This window comes from Octopus bimaculoides, chromosome 14 (genome assembly GCF_001194135.2).
Source record: "Octopus bimaculoides isolate UCB-OBI-ISO-001 chromosome 14, ASM119413v2, whole genome shotgun sequence".
In the NCBI taxonomy this organism is placed as follows: domain Eukaryota; kingdom Metazoa; phylum Mollusca; class Cephalopoda; order Octopoda; family Octopodidae; genus Octopus; species Octopus bimaculoides.
Genome location: NC_068994.1, coordinates 48,180,848 through 48,199,667, shown reverse-complemented (window position 1 = coordinate 48,199,667; position 18,820 = coordinate 48,180,848). Strand labels below are relative to the sequence as shown.

At 37.6% G+C, this 18,820-nt stretch overlaps 1 protein-coding gene across 1 annotated transcript in view; it reads left to right on the top strand.

Moving 5' to 3' along the window:
- The window catches only part of LOC106876391 (uncharacterized), an 87,741-nt gene that overhangs the window by 32,287 nt on the left and 36,634 nt on the right, over positions 1 to 18,820 (top strand). The window contains exon 2 of the mRNA XM_014924908.2: positions 15,653 to 15,709. Within this exon, the coding sequence (XP_014780394.1) occupies positions 15,653 to 15,709 (57 nt within the window). The remainder of the gene's footprint in view (positions 1 to 15,652; positions 15,710 to 18,820) is intronic.

Genomic DNA, 18,820 nt, shown 5'->3' with positions numbered 1-18,820 from the left:
AGAGAGAGAGAGAGAGAGAGAGAGAGAGAGTCATTGCCAAACCATCTGCTAGATGATTCTGTGTTCCAACATCCTGTTATGATAGCTGTGAGGTGGGCTGTTATAGCAATCAAGACTTGAATTTCTGTTGACCACAATAATCACATCAGCACTAATGGGCAAGGTAGAAGAATCTGTGTGTATGTGTGGGAATGCTCTTGGATAGGACTAAATGTGTGTGTATGTGTCATTGTAGAAAATAGATGTCAGACAGTGGACCAATAATCCACTTCACTACGCTTTTACTCTTTTACTTGTTTCAGTCATTTGACTGCGGCCATGCTGGAGCACATAAAAAGCACCTGCTACTCTCTCGGAGTGGTTGGTGTTAGAAAGGGCATCCAGCTGTAGAAACTTTACCAGATTGGATTGGAGCCTGGTGCAGCCTTCTGGCTTGCCAACCCTCTGTCAAACCATCCAACCCATGCTAGCATGGAATGCGGACGTTAAACAACGATGATGATGATGTTTTTCAATATTTTTTTCCTCATAAATGCATTTAATGGAATGACGATGTGCACCCAAGGGTGATCCATTGCCGGAATTTAAGCAAAAAATTCAGACTGTTCATATTTTAAACTCTGATTTTTAAAAAAATTTGAAAAAGAGTGGAACTTTTAGGATTTTTGAGGAAGAGGAGTTTAAAAAAAACTGAAAAACATTTTTTCATAATTGTATAAATTCTTGTGTGTAGAACACAAATTCAAAAACATCTGAAAATTCAAAAGAATAAAAAAAAGTTATGATGTGTTACATAGGATGCTTAAACCAGAATTTCTTTTGAATTTTGGTACAAGACCAACATTTTTGAGATTAGGGGAAGTTGATTACATTGACCCCAGTAGTTGATGGTACTTATTTTATTGACTCCGAAACTGTTGAAGGGTTGTTAACAGGAAGGGCATCCAGCTGTAAACGACCTACTCCAGTGAAATTCCATCTGACCCATGCAAGCATGAAAATGTGTGCGTTAAAACAATGAGCAATGCAATGATCACACGCACACAAAAAAAAGCACCCGTACTGGTGCCATGTAAAAAGTACCCAGTACACTCTGTAAAGTGGTCGGCATTAGGAAGGGCATCCAGCCATAGAAACCAAGCCAAAACAGATGACTGGAACTTGGTGCAGCACTCCAGACTGCCAGTGCTAGCCAAAATGTCCAACCCATGCCAGTATGTAAAACGGATTTTAAATGATAATGATGATGATGAGGGTATATTTTTATAAAATGTACACATATATGGATCCCGAGGTCAGCTCTGATCCAGCAGGTCAAAGTCGATCCAGTTATGACCATTTCTTGTTATTTCCTGCGGCTCAGATGCTTGCATCTATATAATTGTACTAAAATGATCTTTGGAGCTTCTGTGGTTAAGTTGGTAGTGGTGAAGAAAGAGACAAAGAGAAAAGAAAACAGAAGAAAGAAAAAGATGTTTTATTTGGAAGTTTTACAAAAACAGTGAATCCTACCTGAGGCTTATTAAGAAGTTGTATAATGAAAGGGGTTAGAAAGGCTTAATCTAAATAGTCATGAAATAACATAGGTTCTTTATGAGTCATGTAACAAACACTACATATTAGGAGAGGAGATGAGTAACTAGGGCTCTCTAAAGATGATAGAAAGATAGAGGGAGAGATATAGATAGATAGGTAGGAAAATGTATACACAGGTGAAAGATAGACAAAAGGGGAAAATGAGAGATAAGAAAATAGAAATAATTATTGCTACACACACACACACACACACACACACACACACACACACACACACACACACACACACACACACACACACACACACACACACACACACACACACACTTCTATGTATGATGTATGTATATATTATATGTATATACAAACATACGTACATATTGTGTGGATGTGTGTGTATATATGTGTGTATATATATATATATATATATATATATATAGAATATATATAGATATACATACATACATACATACACAGATGTCCTTCATCTATTTCCAACCAAGGTAATATTTCCTCATCACCGGACATGTTTTGATGCCAGATTGGAAATGACTGATACTGCTTGTATGAGAGTGACACAACAATGTTAAGATGAGGAGGCCTCCATGCACACATTCTTACACACACACACACACACACACACACACGTGCAATGAGCTTCTTTCAGTTTCCATGTACTAAATTCACTCACAAAGCTTTGATTAGCTTGAGGCTATAGTAGAACACACTTGTCCAAAGGACCAGAAAGTGGGATTGAACCTGAAGCTGCATGATTGAGAAGGAAAAGCACCTAATTTAACCACACAGCTATGCCTGTGCTGTGTTGTGTGTGTGTGTGTGTATGTGTAGACACAGACACTCATACACTCACACACATATATGTAATTTTTATATATGTAGACACAGTTTTGTGTGTGTGTGTGTATATATATATATATATATATATATATATATAAATATAAATATGTACGTATATAAACTCATGCATGCATGTGTTTATATGTGTATCTATATATATACATACACACCCACACATATACTGTTGACATTTTTATTTATAGCTATTGGTTATGACACTTTTACTTTGAGTTCAAGTGTTTAAACCTAATTTTATATATATATCCTACCCATGCATGCATGGAAGATAGATGTTAAACAATGAACGAAATATCTATCTATCTATCTATATATATATATATATATATACACACACACACACACACACACACACACACACACACACACACACACAAGAGGCTTCTTGCAATTTCTCTCTATCAAATCCATTCACAAGTATTTGATAGATAGAAACTATTGATACAGGGATGTAGTAGAAGACACTTGTGCCCTCTGGTGGACAACTTGAAACCGCATGGTTGGGAAGCAAGCCCCTTATCTATACAGCTGGGAGTATGTACATGTACCCACACATATGCACGCATTCATGCATGCACACACACACACACACACACACACACACACATGCACACATTTCCCATATATACTGTAAATGTACAAATACAACCCAATGTGACAGTCTTTATTCAGTTACTTGGTTTATTGGAAATGTCAGTCAAATCTCCTTAAAATTACCTTCTACCATCTTACAAATGGAGGGATACATTGGATAATGTAGTTCTAAATACTTTATATTTTTGAAAAAAAAAAAAAAACTCACACACACACACACAAAAATCGAACGGAACCAAAACAGGGAGATGGAATGGTCATGGTTGGAAGGTCTTTGATCATAGGCCTGCTAGATCAGGTTTGACTTGCAGCTAAACTACTACAACAACACAAGCATCTACAGTCTTATAAATTGCTGTATGATATTTGGTAATATCCATCACAACATTTATACAATTAGCCAGATGTTCTGGATGGGTGTGGCAACATTTTCTTTTGCTGCCCATAGATGTAAATAAATGTATTATAATAATATTTAATCTCTCACCCTAAGTACATGCATGTGTGACATTGTGTGTGTATTTGTTTTCTGTGTGTATCTGAATATTTTTATCCTTGCAACTGTTTCGTGTGCATGTTTTGTGCACGTTTGCATCCATTTACCTGTGCGTGCGTGTGTGTGTTTGCAGATGTGGAGGATTTTTTTGTGTGCATTTATACTTATAGGCATGTTTGAGTACAGGTGTGTATCTATGATACACGTGCACGTGTACACACACACATAAATATGTGTCTGTTTACAATATCAGGAATAGGCTTTATCTATGTTTGGCTGCTTTTTGAGCACATGTGCCCTGGTTCAGTTTTAAATCTTGATTCAATTCACAGCTAAGTCAGTCTTTCTGCTACGTGTTTGTCAGTACACACACACACACACACACGCATGTGTGTGTCCATATGTGCACATATATATATATATACATGCACACGCGCACACGCACACACATACATATTAAGATTTTGCTTGATAGTGATATTAACAACCTGGTCTTAGAACTTAATATACACAGGTGCGACAGAAATAAATAGACACCCTTATAATCATTAAAATTTATTTAAGTCTGAAATTATACATTCAAATTATTTATTAATTGTTATAATGTGAATATTTAATATTTAATAGACATGCCCTTTGCTTTTGTCAATGAAAGGACCCTATTAAACATGTTACTGATGAGATGATAAATATTCTCTTGCAAAGTTTTATGCAAGATGCTTTCTTGTTCTTTTTATGAAGTGTCCTGTCCATTATGCCCCAGAGGTGTTCTATAGGGTTCATATCTGGTGACTGGTTTGGCCATGGAAGCCTTTTAATGCCATTCTCATCCAACAAATCTTGGGTCAAGTTAGCCATGTGACAAAAAAAAAAATAAAGAGTTTTCTTTAATTATTTCACCCCTTGAGAAGTTTGGAAAGAGTCCTTACTGCAACATGGACACATATTTATCTGAGTTTATGTTTCCCTAGCATTCCACCAGCTCTGATCAACCATTGCTCCAAATTGCTCCCCAGATCATCAGAGAATAGCTGCCATGTTTTATTGTTGGCCTCATTTTTTTCCACATCAAATTCTTGATCACAAAGTCTCCAGACCCACACTCAACCACTGTCAGGAAATACAGCAAATCTGGACTCGTCAGAGACAATGACAGCATCCCAAAATTCTAATGGCTTCTCCACCATCTCAGTGGTCTAATCTTTTCCTTGCTTAGTAAGGTTATGAGTTCGATTCATGGCAGTGCATTGTGTCCTTGAGCAAGATACTTTATTTCATGTTGGTCTAGTTTACTCTGCTGGCAAAAATGAGTTGTACCTAAAATTCAAAGGTCCTGCCTTGTCACATTCTGTGTCATGCTGAATCTCTTTGAAATCATGTTAAGGGTACACATGTTTATGAAGTGCTCTGCTACTTGCACATTAATTTCATCAACAGTTTGTTCTGCTGGTCGGATCAGCTGGAACAGTTACTGTTGTAACCAGAGTGCCAGTTTCATACAGCAATATACCATACAAAGAAATATGATTCAAAATGTTTGTAAAAGCAATGTTTGTAAGCAAGAGGGAAACAGAACTACATTGACTACAATACAGAATGTGTATTGGGGTCAATGTAATCGACTAACCCCTTCCCTAAAATTGCTGGCCTTGTGCAGAAATTTGAAATCGTTTTTCTTATTATTGTTAAATAATGTTATGTATAAAGGTTACACATCTCTTAATGAGTTGACAATAAGTCTTGATTATATAATTTACCTTATATAACTAATAATCACTCTGTGTTAATGAAATAAAAGTAAGCTGGTGTAACTAAATATCTTGTAAACAGTTTTTTATGTTTTATTCTATTTTCTACACATACTCTGAGAAATATCCAAACTCCAGGTTCATAGCAAATTAGCCAAATGCAATGAGATGAACAACAATACAGATGAAGTTCTTAATATTGGTTTATTAGTTGTGCAATGTTGAGAAAATGGATGTCAAATAATGACGATGTCAACGTCCATTTTTTTATGTGAGATGTATATATATGATATATGATCATCATCACCATTGTTTAACATCTGTTTTCCATGCTGGCATAGGTTGGACAGTTTGACAGGAGCTGGCCAGTTGGGGAGCTGTCTGTCTGTTGTGACATTTCTACACCTGAATGCCCTTCCTAACACCAACCATTTCACAGAGTGTGCTGGGTGCTTTTCATGTTCCACTATCATGGGTGCGCTTATACAACACTGGTATGAGTACATTTTACGTGGCACTGGCACCTGTAAAGGACAAACCCGAATGTATAGATGACAGTGTATATAGATGTGTGTGTTTGTTCACATCCATCCATCCATCCATCTATCCATTTATCCATCTATCTATCCATCTATCCATCTATCTATCTAATCTCCAGCCCACTCTGTAAAGTGGTTGGTGTTAGGAAGGGCATCCAGCTGTAAAAAGCATGTTAAAGTGGTCAGTGGAACTTGGGGCAGTCCTTTAGCTTATTAGCTTCTGTCAAACTGTCCAACCCATGCCAGATATTAAATGATGATGAGGATGATGATGATAATTCCACTTTATCTATTTTCTCTTTGTTTATTTGGTTTGTGCTTTGGTTAAAATTTGATTTCCTTCCCCCTCGTAACTTTGTGTGGATGCAGGAACTTTGTCAGGCAAACGTTGCTACAGTCTCTGCTTCTTCAGTTATTATTGTTGCTGTGGCAATTGTTACTGCAATTGTTGCTTGCTCAGTTGTATTACATGTCTGCTGAGAATTATACATTTTGTGGGAAAGTGGAAATATGAGAGCAGCAGAAGTAACTGAGACCAAGGCAGTCTTAGAATGTGATGGTGAGAATCAGCCAGCAGTTGTTATGATGATGATGATGGTGATGGTGGTGGTTGCGTGTTTGTGTAGGGATGTGGTGAAAGTTTTGCATAATACTAAGAGAAAGAGAATCAGATAGATAGAGATAGAAAGATAGATAAATAAATTGAGAGAGAGAGAGAGAGAGAGAATGATTGAAGAAGGGGGAATAGCTTGGGGAATTTAGGGGTTGGGTTAAAATAAAGTCAGCAGAGAGAGAGAGAGGGAGAAAGGCAGACAGGAAGATGAAAAGCAAAAGAAAGATACATAGATAAGGGAAATAAAAGGAGAGGCTTGTGAATAAGGGTTTTTGAATGAAAAGAGAGAATGGGGGAGAGAGAGAGAGAGACAGAGACAGAGAGGCAATGGTTAAAGAATAGGGGTTGCAGGTGCTTAATTAAATTTGATTGGGTCATTAGATACAAAAAGTGTGCATACATATTGTGTGTATGCATGTGTTTGCAAGTGTGTGAGTGTTCATACATATATAATTCCATGCCATACAACAAATTGGTCTGTTCCTATCTCCTGCCTGCCACCTCAGGTCTTTTTGGAAAGCTGTTGTAGCATGCATGCTACATGTTCCTTGCTCAACATTTCTCCATTTCTTGAGGGCAACGCACAATGCAAGTAGTCTCCCACATCCTGCAGCTGATTCTGAGAAAGAGAGAGGGGTGTGAGATAGGGTGTCGACCTTCAGTATTTGCTGTCTGGTATTTTATTTTATTTACCCAAGAAGAATGAATAGCAGAGTGTGTGTGTGTGTGTGTGTGGGAGTGATGGTATTCTTAGTGTTGTAGTAGTGTTCTGGCATGTTCCACATGTATCTTCTACATGTGTTTGTTTTAGAGGCAATTGTGCATGTACTGGTAGGGAGTGTAGATATGTACCTTGGCCATTAAGGATCAGCTGCTTTGTTACTTATATCTGGAAATAGCGGGAGCCACAAATGGCTGGGTTCATAGTTAGAATTCAACTATCCTCATACATATAGTTAGAAGAAAGTGTTGCTGGACATAAGTCTGAGCTATGTTGTCCACATGTACCTTGTCAATAGATTTAGTCTAAAAAGATGCTGCTAGGCAGTTTACATGATGCTATAACGATTTTGCTAGCTTGCTGCCTTAAACATTATCTTAATAATCCTTTCTGCTACAGGCACAAGGTCTGAGATTTTTGTGGGGAGTGCTCAGCTGATGCTAATTCCATTGACCATGAAAGGATGAAAGGCAAAGTTCACCTTGGTGGAATTTGAATACAGCACATACAGATAAAATGCTGCTAAGTATTTTGTCACTGGTGCAAGTGTGTGGCATGTGTTGTTTATCTGGCATGATTGGAAGGTTGGGACCACAGTTTTACTTAGCCCTGACTGAGCGAGCCTTTGATCAAAAGCATTCCAACCATGACCATCCTATCTTTTATTCAGACCTATTATTATATCTAGATATATATTATCCATTGTATCGTTGCTTTCTTTTTTTTAAAGAAAATAGGGTGTGACTCGTAGGTTTTTGTCAACTGTTTATAACAGGTCAAAGTAACTTTGTAAAAACTTTCTAGTTAGCTTGTGTATATATATATATATATATATATATGTGTGTGTGTGTGTGTGTGTGTGTGTGTAAATGAATGGCTGTGAGAATGATTATTTACATCAGCCAGAAATCACTGGAAACATTACATAATAGAGAAACAATAATAGATTCTAGAATCATGTTAAGACCTGTTCAGACGGTTTTATTGAAGGTGTATGTATAGAAGACACACACACACACACACACACACACACACACACACACCATTGTGCATGTGCTTATATATATTTTTTTCTTTTAGTTTCAGCTCAGAGCTATGGCTATGCTGGGGCACTGCTGTTTTGCTAAGTGTCTTCAAAGCAAAACTAGACCTCTTACTGTCGAGTGTCCCAGATGAACCAACTTCACAGCAGGAAGTGCAGATCAGGGCAGCAGTATGAAACTCCCTCATGCATCAAGCATCAATTTCTAAAAAGAATTAGTGAAGTAAAATTATATAGCAACACCAAATGGTGGTGCCCCAACATGGCCACAGCTCATAAACTGAAACTAAATCAAATCAAATCATATAAATATATATGTACTTATATATGTAAATATATATATGTATATTACATCATATGTAAACAAACAAGTTTGTTTTTGAAGAGCTGAAATGTATTGTACAAGTAGAAAGATATATTTTTTCAACACGTAAGTACTGATAGAACTGCATATATAGGATAAAATCCTTACAGAGCAGAAAAATCTGTCAGCAACCAGCCATGAGACTTGAACTCACATCCCTTCAATTTCCAGTCAAACTGCTTTACTGATGAATTCTTCTGCAATTTAGAATTTATAAACTCATCTAGAAACACTAGATGAAATAGAAATTATGTCGATGTGTGTGTGTGTGTGTGTTTGTTCATGTGCGTGCAACAGGGTCAGTTTCTATGAATCTGAATTGACTGTAGGGTCAAGATGGCTGAGTGGATAAGTGTAAAAATATCTCCCCTCCCCTTTCTTTATCAGTTCTAAAAAGCTGCAAACATTCCGCTGTGTGTATGCATTTTACCCTTTTCTTGCAGAAATTAAATATATACACTCAAAATTTCATTACCTTTAACTGTGTAAAGTAGTTTATATATCAATCTATCTTTTATTGAGGAATGTCATATTTGAAACTATTTTCTGTTGAGATATGTAAAGTTTACTGTGGCAACGTGACTTGCAGAAAATAGCAATTCTATTTTTGGTAGATATTTAACATCATTTACTGGAATAATCTTGAAATTTAATTTCACAGTGAAAGGGTTAAAGAGGAGCAAAACATAATTTTACATTGCTTTCATTCATCATGTAGTGGTCACAGTCTACTGAGGGAGCCTCTTCCTAGTATTGGTAACCGAATTTCCCTGAAATCACACCCTATAGGTGCAGGTGCAGCTGTGTGGTAAAAAGCTTGATTCCCGATGACATGGTTCTGGATTGTTTCACTGTGTGACACCTTGGGCAAGTGTCTTCTGCTTTAGCCTCAGGGTGACCAAAGCCTTGTGGGTGGATTTGGTAAATGGAAAAGCCTGTCGTATGTGTGTATGTGTTTGTGTCTATGTTTGTCCCTCCCTACTCCCCACTGCTTGACAATCAGTATTGGTGTTTTTAGTTGCTGTAACTTAGCAGTTCAACAAAATTGACCAATAAAATAAGTACCGGGCTTTAGGAAAAAAAAGTTCTGGGATTGGCTGTCATTAGCCTTTGATCCCAGCTATAACAACAACTATAACAACAGTCTAGCTGTCATGAATAGGCACCAGATCTGCAGAGAATTTTTTTTAATGATTTACTTCAAAGAAGGAAGGTTATTGCTCATGCATCCTTTCAGAGTCTCCAAGACTTGTTGCAGGAAGCAAGATGGTTAATGTAGAATCAGTGACCAAAGTGCAAATTGTTACAACAGAGTGGGTTCTGCTAAAGGCACTCAAGAGCCAAGGGGCCAGGTAGTGGTGTTAAATTGACGATGGATTAAGACTACCAGCTAAAGGCACATGCTCAGTGGCTCGAGTGTTGGGCTCACAATCATGAGGGAGTGAGTTTGATTTCTGGACTGGGCTGTGTGTTGTGTTCTTGAGCATGACACTTTATTTCATGTTACTCCTGTTCGCTCAGCTATAGAAATGAGTTGTGATATCACAGGTGCCAAGCTGTATTGACTTCTGCCTTTCCCTTGGGTAACATCAGTGGTGTGACAAGGGGAAGGTGGTATGCATGGGCAACTACTAGTTTTCCATAAACAAATTTGCTCAGACTTGTGCCTCAGAGGGGAACTTTCTAGGTGCAATCCCATGGCCATTCATGACCGAAGGGGGTCTTTACCTTCTACCAGCCAAAACAAAAACTGTTCTTCCGATGAGCTTTCACTCAGTATATTATTTTTACCAAATTTTGTGCACAGGTTTTGATAGACCCAAGCTTCAAGCTTCTACCATAGAAGGAATATGTTTACACAGTAAACATGGAAGTAAAACTACCCCTTAAAAAAAATTAATAAATAAAAATAATAAAATCCTCAGAACATAGGAAGCAACATTCTGAGGTTGAATTAACCGAGTATAGCTAATTTTTTTTTTTGTTTTTTTGCCTAGACAACAGTAAGATATAAGCAAACAGTGACACAATGTAAAAGGTCACTGTATTGCATGTCATCTGTGAGTGACTTTTCCTTCTTCCTATCTCTGATTTAACCATATAACCTGATTCCTGATCATGCTCTCGACTTCCTGTAGTCTTTTGGTAGTAGTATATATATACTGTCTTGTTGCTCTTTGTGTTCTTCGCCTCATCTCCGCTGTATTTCATCTGGTCTCTTTTTATCAGAGTGCTGTAATGGATGACTGACTTAATAAGGATGGTGAATGGTGAACAAATCAATTGCTGAGAGAGTGTGTGTGTAGGTAAGAGTCTAGGATCAGCATCCTGTCAATCACACAGCTGCGCTGTAGCCATCCAAGGCCCAGACACTTAACTCTGCTTGCTACCATCCACTCAGCAGTAAAGTGGGCCCCAAAATGTGTTTCACATACTAATAGTTTTATGTTCTTTGTACTTGTCATCATTGTCACCATCGTCATTTTATATCAGGCCATCATTTACCAAATGGTTCTTAACATCTAACAACTTGTAGCTGCCCTTCGTTAGCTGACACTCAACAGAGGCAACCAGCCATCTTTGCTGTGTATGTCATGTATTTTTATCTTTTACTTGTTTTGGTCAGTAGATTGTGGCCATGCTGGAGCACTGCCTTGAAAAATTTTAGTTGAATGAATCTAGCCCAGTACTTATTTTTCTTTATATTTTAAAGCTTGGTCCTTGTTTTATCATTCTCTTTTGCTGAACTGCCAAGTTATGGAGATGTAAACACACCAACACTGGTTGTCAAGTGATGGTCGGTGACACACACACGTGCACACATACATACATACATGCATGCATACATGCATACATGCATGCATGCATACATACATACATACATACATACATGCATGCATACATACATACATACATACATACTTACACATGATGGGCTTTTAGTTTCCTTCAACCAAATTCACTCATAAGACATTAGTTAGCATAAAACTATAGTAGAAGACACATACCCAAGGTGCCAAGCAATGGGACTGAACCTGGAACCGTGTGGTTAAGAAGGAAACGTCTTACCACACAGCCTTGCCAATTATAGATTTTACAGTTGAGTGTCTTCCCTAAACCACCAACCACTTCACAGCATGGAATGGGTGCATACAGTGTGGACTTATCATGCCATCAGCACAAGAGAGGTTATCTGCTGTATGACTGAAGTGATCTCACCCTCTTGCTTGATCCCACCCTCTTGATCCCACCCTCTACTCATACATCATTTCTGCACTCGCCTTATGTTTATAGTATGGTTTTTACTACAGGGTGTGGTTCCAGTTACCAGCTACTTTAGTTAAATACACACACACACACACACACACATACACACACACATACACACATACACACATGGATGTGCATGCTCATACACATACACACTCATATGCATGCACATACACAAACACACACATGGATGTGTGCAATACACACACGCACACACACACTGATGTGCACACACACACACACACACACACACACACACACACACACACACACACAAGGTTATTGGTCAGCCCAGGATTATAGTAGAAGACATTTGCCCAGGGTGCCATGCAGTGGGACTGAACCTGAAACTATGTGGTTGTGAAATGAGTTTCTTAACCACACAGCCATTGTCTAATATCTATTTTCCACTTTTTCTTATTTCTCTTAAATATGCATTTCTGTTTTGAAGATGGGATGTTAAGTTCTGTGTATGTGTTATGTTTGAAAGAGTGTGTTTATAAAAGACAACCACCAGGGTATATCTATGTATGCGGCAGTGAGAGAGAATGTTTATGTTGTTTTATGACGAAATATAAAATATGCTGAATAGAGACTTGGAGTCGGTGTGTGTTTGTGTGCATGAGCTTGCGTATGCATGTGTGTGTGTGTGTGTGTGTGCATGTGTACGGGTAAAATGTGGGTGACTAAAAGAAAAAGCAGGACAGAGATGAAAGATTGCAAGTTACGCTTTTATAATGTTGGGGAATGAGATAACAAATCAGTTATTATCTTCTTTGAGAGATAACATCGGTCATACAACACACGCACACATGTGCATGTGTGCACACGTGCATACATATGTGAATGCACGCATGCACAAGCACACACATATATGCACATGCACACACACTTTGGCATACATACAGTCGTTTGGAAGCATTAGCAGTTGACATTTTCTTGTGTTTTCTTCAAATAACAGATGGATGTTTATGTGTGAATGTTTATATATTTATATACATATATGTGTATGTGTATGCGTGTGTGTGTGTGTGTGTGTGTTAGGTAGGTAGTGTTTTCCCCGTTGTGACCTCTAAAGAAATTAGTGTAAGATATAAATGCTTCTCAGTTTGTGTGTGTGTCATGTCACCTTGGAAAACAGTCTCTAAAGGAAATGATAGTGATGATGATGGCGGTGATCATCATCATTTAACGTCTGCTTTCCATGCTGGCATGGGTTGTACAGTTTGACACAAGCTGGTGAGTCAGACGTCTGCACCAAACCCTACTGTCTGCTTTGGCATTGTTTTTTTTATGGTTGGATGCCCTTCTTGACACCATCCACTTTACAGAATGTACTGGGTGTTTTTTTTTACATGGCACCAGCACCAGTGAGGTCACTAAGTAACTTGCAAGACAAAACCCCATTAACTGAAATGGGGAGAAGTATTGATGGCGGTCATTGCATGCTGAGTGATGAGAGGTTAAATAAAGTATAATAGAGAGATAGAAATAGGTGTCCTGCTGTAGAGGAAATACAAGGCTACCCTAGTTGGAAAAAAAGAGAGAGTGTGCTTACTATTTGAGTTTTACAATTTTAGAAGCCATATGGAAATTCATAGTGTGAAACTAGACTGGTGACCATGGTTGTAGTTGAAATATGTGTTAAAAACAAACTCTGTGCTTTGTGCTATCTTTGTCTTTCATTTAGAAACTATAAGCTTTGGATATAATGTATGCATACATAAATGTGTAGGTGTAGGAGTGGCTGTGTGGTAAGTAGCTTGCTTACGAACCACATGGTTCCAGGTTCAGTCCCACTGCATGGTACCTTGGGCAAGGTTCTATGTCATTGGTTAGCAAACTTTTTAACACACGGCCATGCCTGCACTTGTCTTTTCTCTTTTTTTTATCCCTTTTACTTGTTTCAGTCATTAGAGTGTGGCCATGCTGGGGCACCATTTTAGTCGAATGAATTGACTCCAGTCCTTATTTTTTATTTACTGGTACTTATTCTATTGGTCTCTTTTGCTGAACCACCAAGTTATGAGGATGTAAACACACCACTTTCTACTATAGCCTGAGGCTATACGGTGGGACTGAACCTAGAATCATGTGGTTGTGAAGCAAGCTTCTTACCACACAGACATGGGCTTCTTTCAGTTTCCGTCTACCAAAGCCACTCACAAGATGTTGTTTGGCCCTGAGCTATCGCCGAAGGCACTTGCCCAAGGTGCCATGCAGTGGGACTGAACCTGAAACCACATGGTTGCAAAGTGGGCTTCTTAACCTGTGATATAGACAGATAGATAAGTAGATAGAGAGGGGGAAAGAGAGAGAGAGAGGGACAGAGAAGATACCACACCTAGCAAGTCATTCTTTGGTAAATATCATCACCAGTTACTTGGATGCCTTTGTTGAACTTCACTTCATTCTTTGGCAATCCTTCCATTCATACCAAGTTCTCTTGTCCACACCCACGTTTTGTTCCTGCAGACATTGATATATAGATGTTCAGGCTGGCCTTAGGAGCAGGCTCTCTCATCCCTTCAGTTTTCTCTAGAGGAGTTGACTCACAAAGGTCATGGACATTATTCTCCTACTGACTCACTATTACAATATATATATATATATATATATGTATGTATATGTATATATGTATGTATATATATATGCATACACACAAACAAAAGGAAATACTCTAGCTGTGAATTAAATTGATAGACTGTTTTATCACATGGTTATGAGTTTCAATTTAACTGTAGTAGCCATTGTATTGTGCCTCTTAGACATTGGTGAAATTCTACACCTTAACTCTTAGTAATTTGAAGTTTCACACACCTCCTTCATTGCTGACAACAAAAAACAAATACATTAACTACTACTACTAATAATAATAATAATAATAATAGTAATAGTAATAGTAATAATAATAATAATAATAATAATAGTAATAGTAATAATAATAATAATAGGACAAATATAAAAAATCAGACTTTTTTTTTAAATTTCGTATCTGAAGAGTTAGTGATACTTCACATTTGAAAAGTTAGGGCATTTTGCCTCAACTAAAAAAAAAAAAAACATTTTACTTTAACAAAAACCATCAGGAAATAAAAAAAGAGCGTCCTACATATGAAGTAGAATTTATGTAACACCATCGTTTTAATGTCCAGTTTTTCCAAGCTTACATGGGTCAGTGGGAACTTATTGGAGGCAGATTTTCTGTTCTTGTCACCAACTCTTACCTATTTCCTCATGGCCAGCTCACAAGGCTATGGTTGGCCTGGGGATATAGTAGAAGACATTTGCCTAAGTTGTTACATACTGGGCCTGAACCCGAAACCATGTGGCTGGGAAGCAAATTTCTTAACCATACAGCCATGCTTGAACCTATATATATATATATATAGGTTATATAATACATATATACTAACCACATGCTTCTGGGTTCAGTCCCACTGCATGGCACCTTGGGCAAGTATCTTCCACTATAGCCTCAGGCTGACCAAAGCCGTGTGAATGGATTTGGTAGACGGAAACTGAAAGAAGCCCATCATATATATAAATGTGTGTTTGTGTTTGTCCCCCCACCATCAGTTGACAACTGATGCTGGTGTGTTTATGTCTCTGTAACTTAGCAGTTTGGCAAAAGAAACCGATAGAATAAGCACTTGGCTTATTCTGGGGTAGATTTGCTCGACTAAAGGCTTTACTCCAGCATGGCCGCAGTTGTGTGTGTGTGTGTGTATACATGCATTTATTATATGTGTATTAGTATACGTATATATTTGTGTGCATTTATATGCTTGTATGTGTGCACTTGTCAATTTGTTCTTCAAGAAACTAATATTTCATTTTTCATGTATTGCAGGTAATTACAATTGGTGTCTGTGTTATGTTTTTGTTCTGGAAGCGATGGCGTGTCTTTGTAAGTATTGCTTTTAGGACTTGCTGGGGGGTATTCTTCCATTCATTTTCATTTTTCCTTTTGTTTTTTTTTTGTTTTTGCAATGAATAATTGAGAGTTTGCAATTTCTACAAAAATTACATGGAGTAATGGAAGAGCAGGGATGTAAAATGTCAGATTGATAAAATTCTGGATGATCTACACAAGCCAAAATCATTAGGATTTGTTAGTGGAAGAGAGAGACAGACAGACAGACAGACAGAATCAACAGAGATTGATTGTGTATTTGTGTTGAGGGCCTGAGATTTCTTAGAACTGAAATTTGAACTTCAAGCTTACTGACACTATCCTGTCTCTGCTCTCTCTACTTTCATGGTTTCAGCTCTACTGAATTAACAAGAAGCTTTATATCAGCCTGGCCTAAACCCATCCAATATGCCTATCTGTTCTTCTCCCATCACCTTCACAACAATAACCCTCCTCCCCTCTTATACTTGTCGTCTTTTCTTGTCTTCTCTGCCCACATTTTTCCTTCCAGAATCAGAGAACTTACAATACGAGGAAAGAGGAATCTGAACAACATCCAAATTTGCCCCAAATCACACCCTTTTCCCCTCTTGTTTTTTGGGGGAAAGAAAGAACACATTGAATAATGTATTCTCTGATAGTCTATATCCAAATAAAAGACAGGATAATATTGCTTGAGAAAAAAAACAAAAAAACAAACAAACTATGTTTGAAAAGACAGGATGATCATGGTTGCAGTACCTTTTGGTCATAGACTTGCTTGACCAGAGCTGGCCAGGGGCTAAAACCAACAACTGTAAAATTGATTTCAAATTTTGGTACAAGGTCAGCAATTCTGGAGGAGGGGTATGTCAATTACATTGACCCCAGTGCTTGACTGAGGGTAATTTTGTTGCTATTTCTAGCAGGACTAGTGACCTTGTGCAGGTTCCCTCATTACTCATCTTTATGCCAGGTTTCTAGGAAGCAAATCTGTTTGCTAGAACCAGTGTCTCTCCAAACTTAACTTACAAGTAGAGTTGAAGAAGACTGCAAGTTAACAGAACACTCTTTAATTTTACAGTGCTGCCCCTGCTAACAGCAGTCAGTTGTTGAACTTACACAGCAATAGGTTTTTTTTCCCAGTTTGGTGGACTGGTTTAGAGTTAACAACCTGTATTGGCTTTAGAGAAAAACATAATTTTGCCAGTGACACAGTAAAAAACAGTTGACCTCTCCATATGATTGTCTAATATATTATTGGTTCAGGCTGTTTGCTCTGTGATTCAATAAATACCATTTACCTATTAATCTCCTCTTCTCTTTATTAACTTCACTTGTCTGTCTGTTAGCAACTCTTTATACTAACCCCCTATTTACATTGTCACACTTCAAAATGTCTGTGCTTGTAGATTGGTGGAAATGTCAAACATTCTCCTCTGCTTTCACTGTCATTTCTAATAGTGTGGGAACTAGTTTCCACTCTGTCACGCAGTGATTGTAGTTGTTGTTGTCATGGTTCTGTCAACGTAAGCGCGAAAGTGCATTTATATTTTCATGTTCTATGCTGTTTGTCTCATTGTGTTGAATCTTTTTTCAGTCTTTTTTTCTTATAATTTTGAAGTTTTTTTGGTTATTTTGTTATATATACTTTTCTTTTAAAAAGCTTTGTTGCTTTTTTTTTGTTAAGGGAACCCATCACTATATTTTTTTCTTTTTATAAAAAAAAGGGGTTTCTTGCTTTATTTTGAAGGATGTTTGTTGTTTATATTTCACTTTATATTTTAGAGGGTGTGTGATCTTTTAATGGGGAGTGCTATGCTTTTTTTGAAAAGGTGGGGGGATTATTGCTGTTTTTTTTTTTATTTTGTTGATATTTCATTTTGAAGGGTTTTGTTCTATGTGTGTGATTGGATGTGTGTTTTGTGTCACACCCTTCATTTAGAAATGGCATATTACTGTCTTTGCTTAACTCGGAGGGAAAAAATTGGTACAAATGAATAAATATTATAGATTAAACATTAACATTTATAAAGCACTAAACATCACCATTATTTAGGGTCACAGAGTTTTGAGAGAATTGTGTTGTGAAGACGTGTATATGTGTGTGTGTGTGTGTTATATGTGCACACACACACACACACACACATGGACGCATGTGCACACACACAAACACACGCATACACACACATATGGGCCAACCGCAGCCTTGTGAGCAAATATAGTAGGCAGAGACTGAAGTCCATGGTGTGTATTTGCATGTGTGAAAGGGCACATGTCCTTATATATAATAATATAAATAATATATATATGCATATATACATACATATTTGTACATACCTATATATAAATGCATATATGGGTACAGGATGTCAAAAAAATGTGAACGAAATGAAAAACGAGAACATAAAAAAACAAAAACATGGAAAACGAACTTTTTTTCAAACAAGGAAAGAAACAAGTAGAGAAACAAGACAGGCAACATAAAGAACAATCCCTTCATCAGTTGTCCCCTGTTTTATCTACTCTGCGTTTCGAATGTTGGGACAAGACGCAACTTCGTTAAAACAGTCGTTCCCCACAAAGCAAATTAAATAAAATTTGGGATTTGTGGAGGGTTAAAACAGGACAGTAAGAACAAAACAGTAAAAACAAACGGTAAGGGCTGTTGCCATAACGAGGTGAAGTGGTGAACGTTGGAGAAATGAGCTTTGACAGGAGACAGGCAAAAGTGTGTCTTGTCTCTTGTAAGACAAGGGGAAAAAAGAAAGATAGCCGTTGGTCATGTGTGAGCAACAAGAAAGTCAAGGAGGAAGAGAGAGAGGGAGAGAAAGGGGACAGTTAAGGGTGGGGGAGAAGAATTAGAGAAAGGGTGGGAGAGAAAAACAGAAAGAAAGAAGAATAAGAGAGGAAGAATAGAGATAGTTGTAGAGTGTGCTTCAAAATTATTAAGATAAGTAATATATATATTATCATCATCATCATCGTCGTTTAACGGCGATGATGATGATGATGATTTGCAAAAAAAAAACAACAGATGAAGACAGGTGGTGTAGAAAACAAATAGATGTATTAGTATAATGCTCGGGAATTGAAAAAGTCTTTAACGTTTCGAGCCTACGCTAT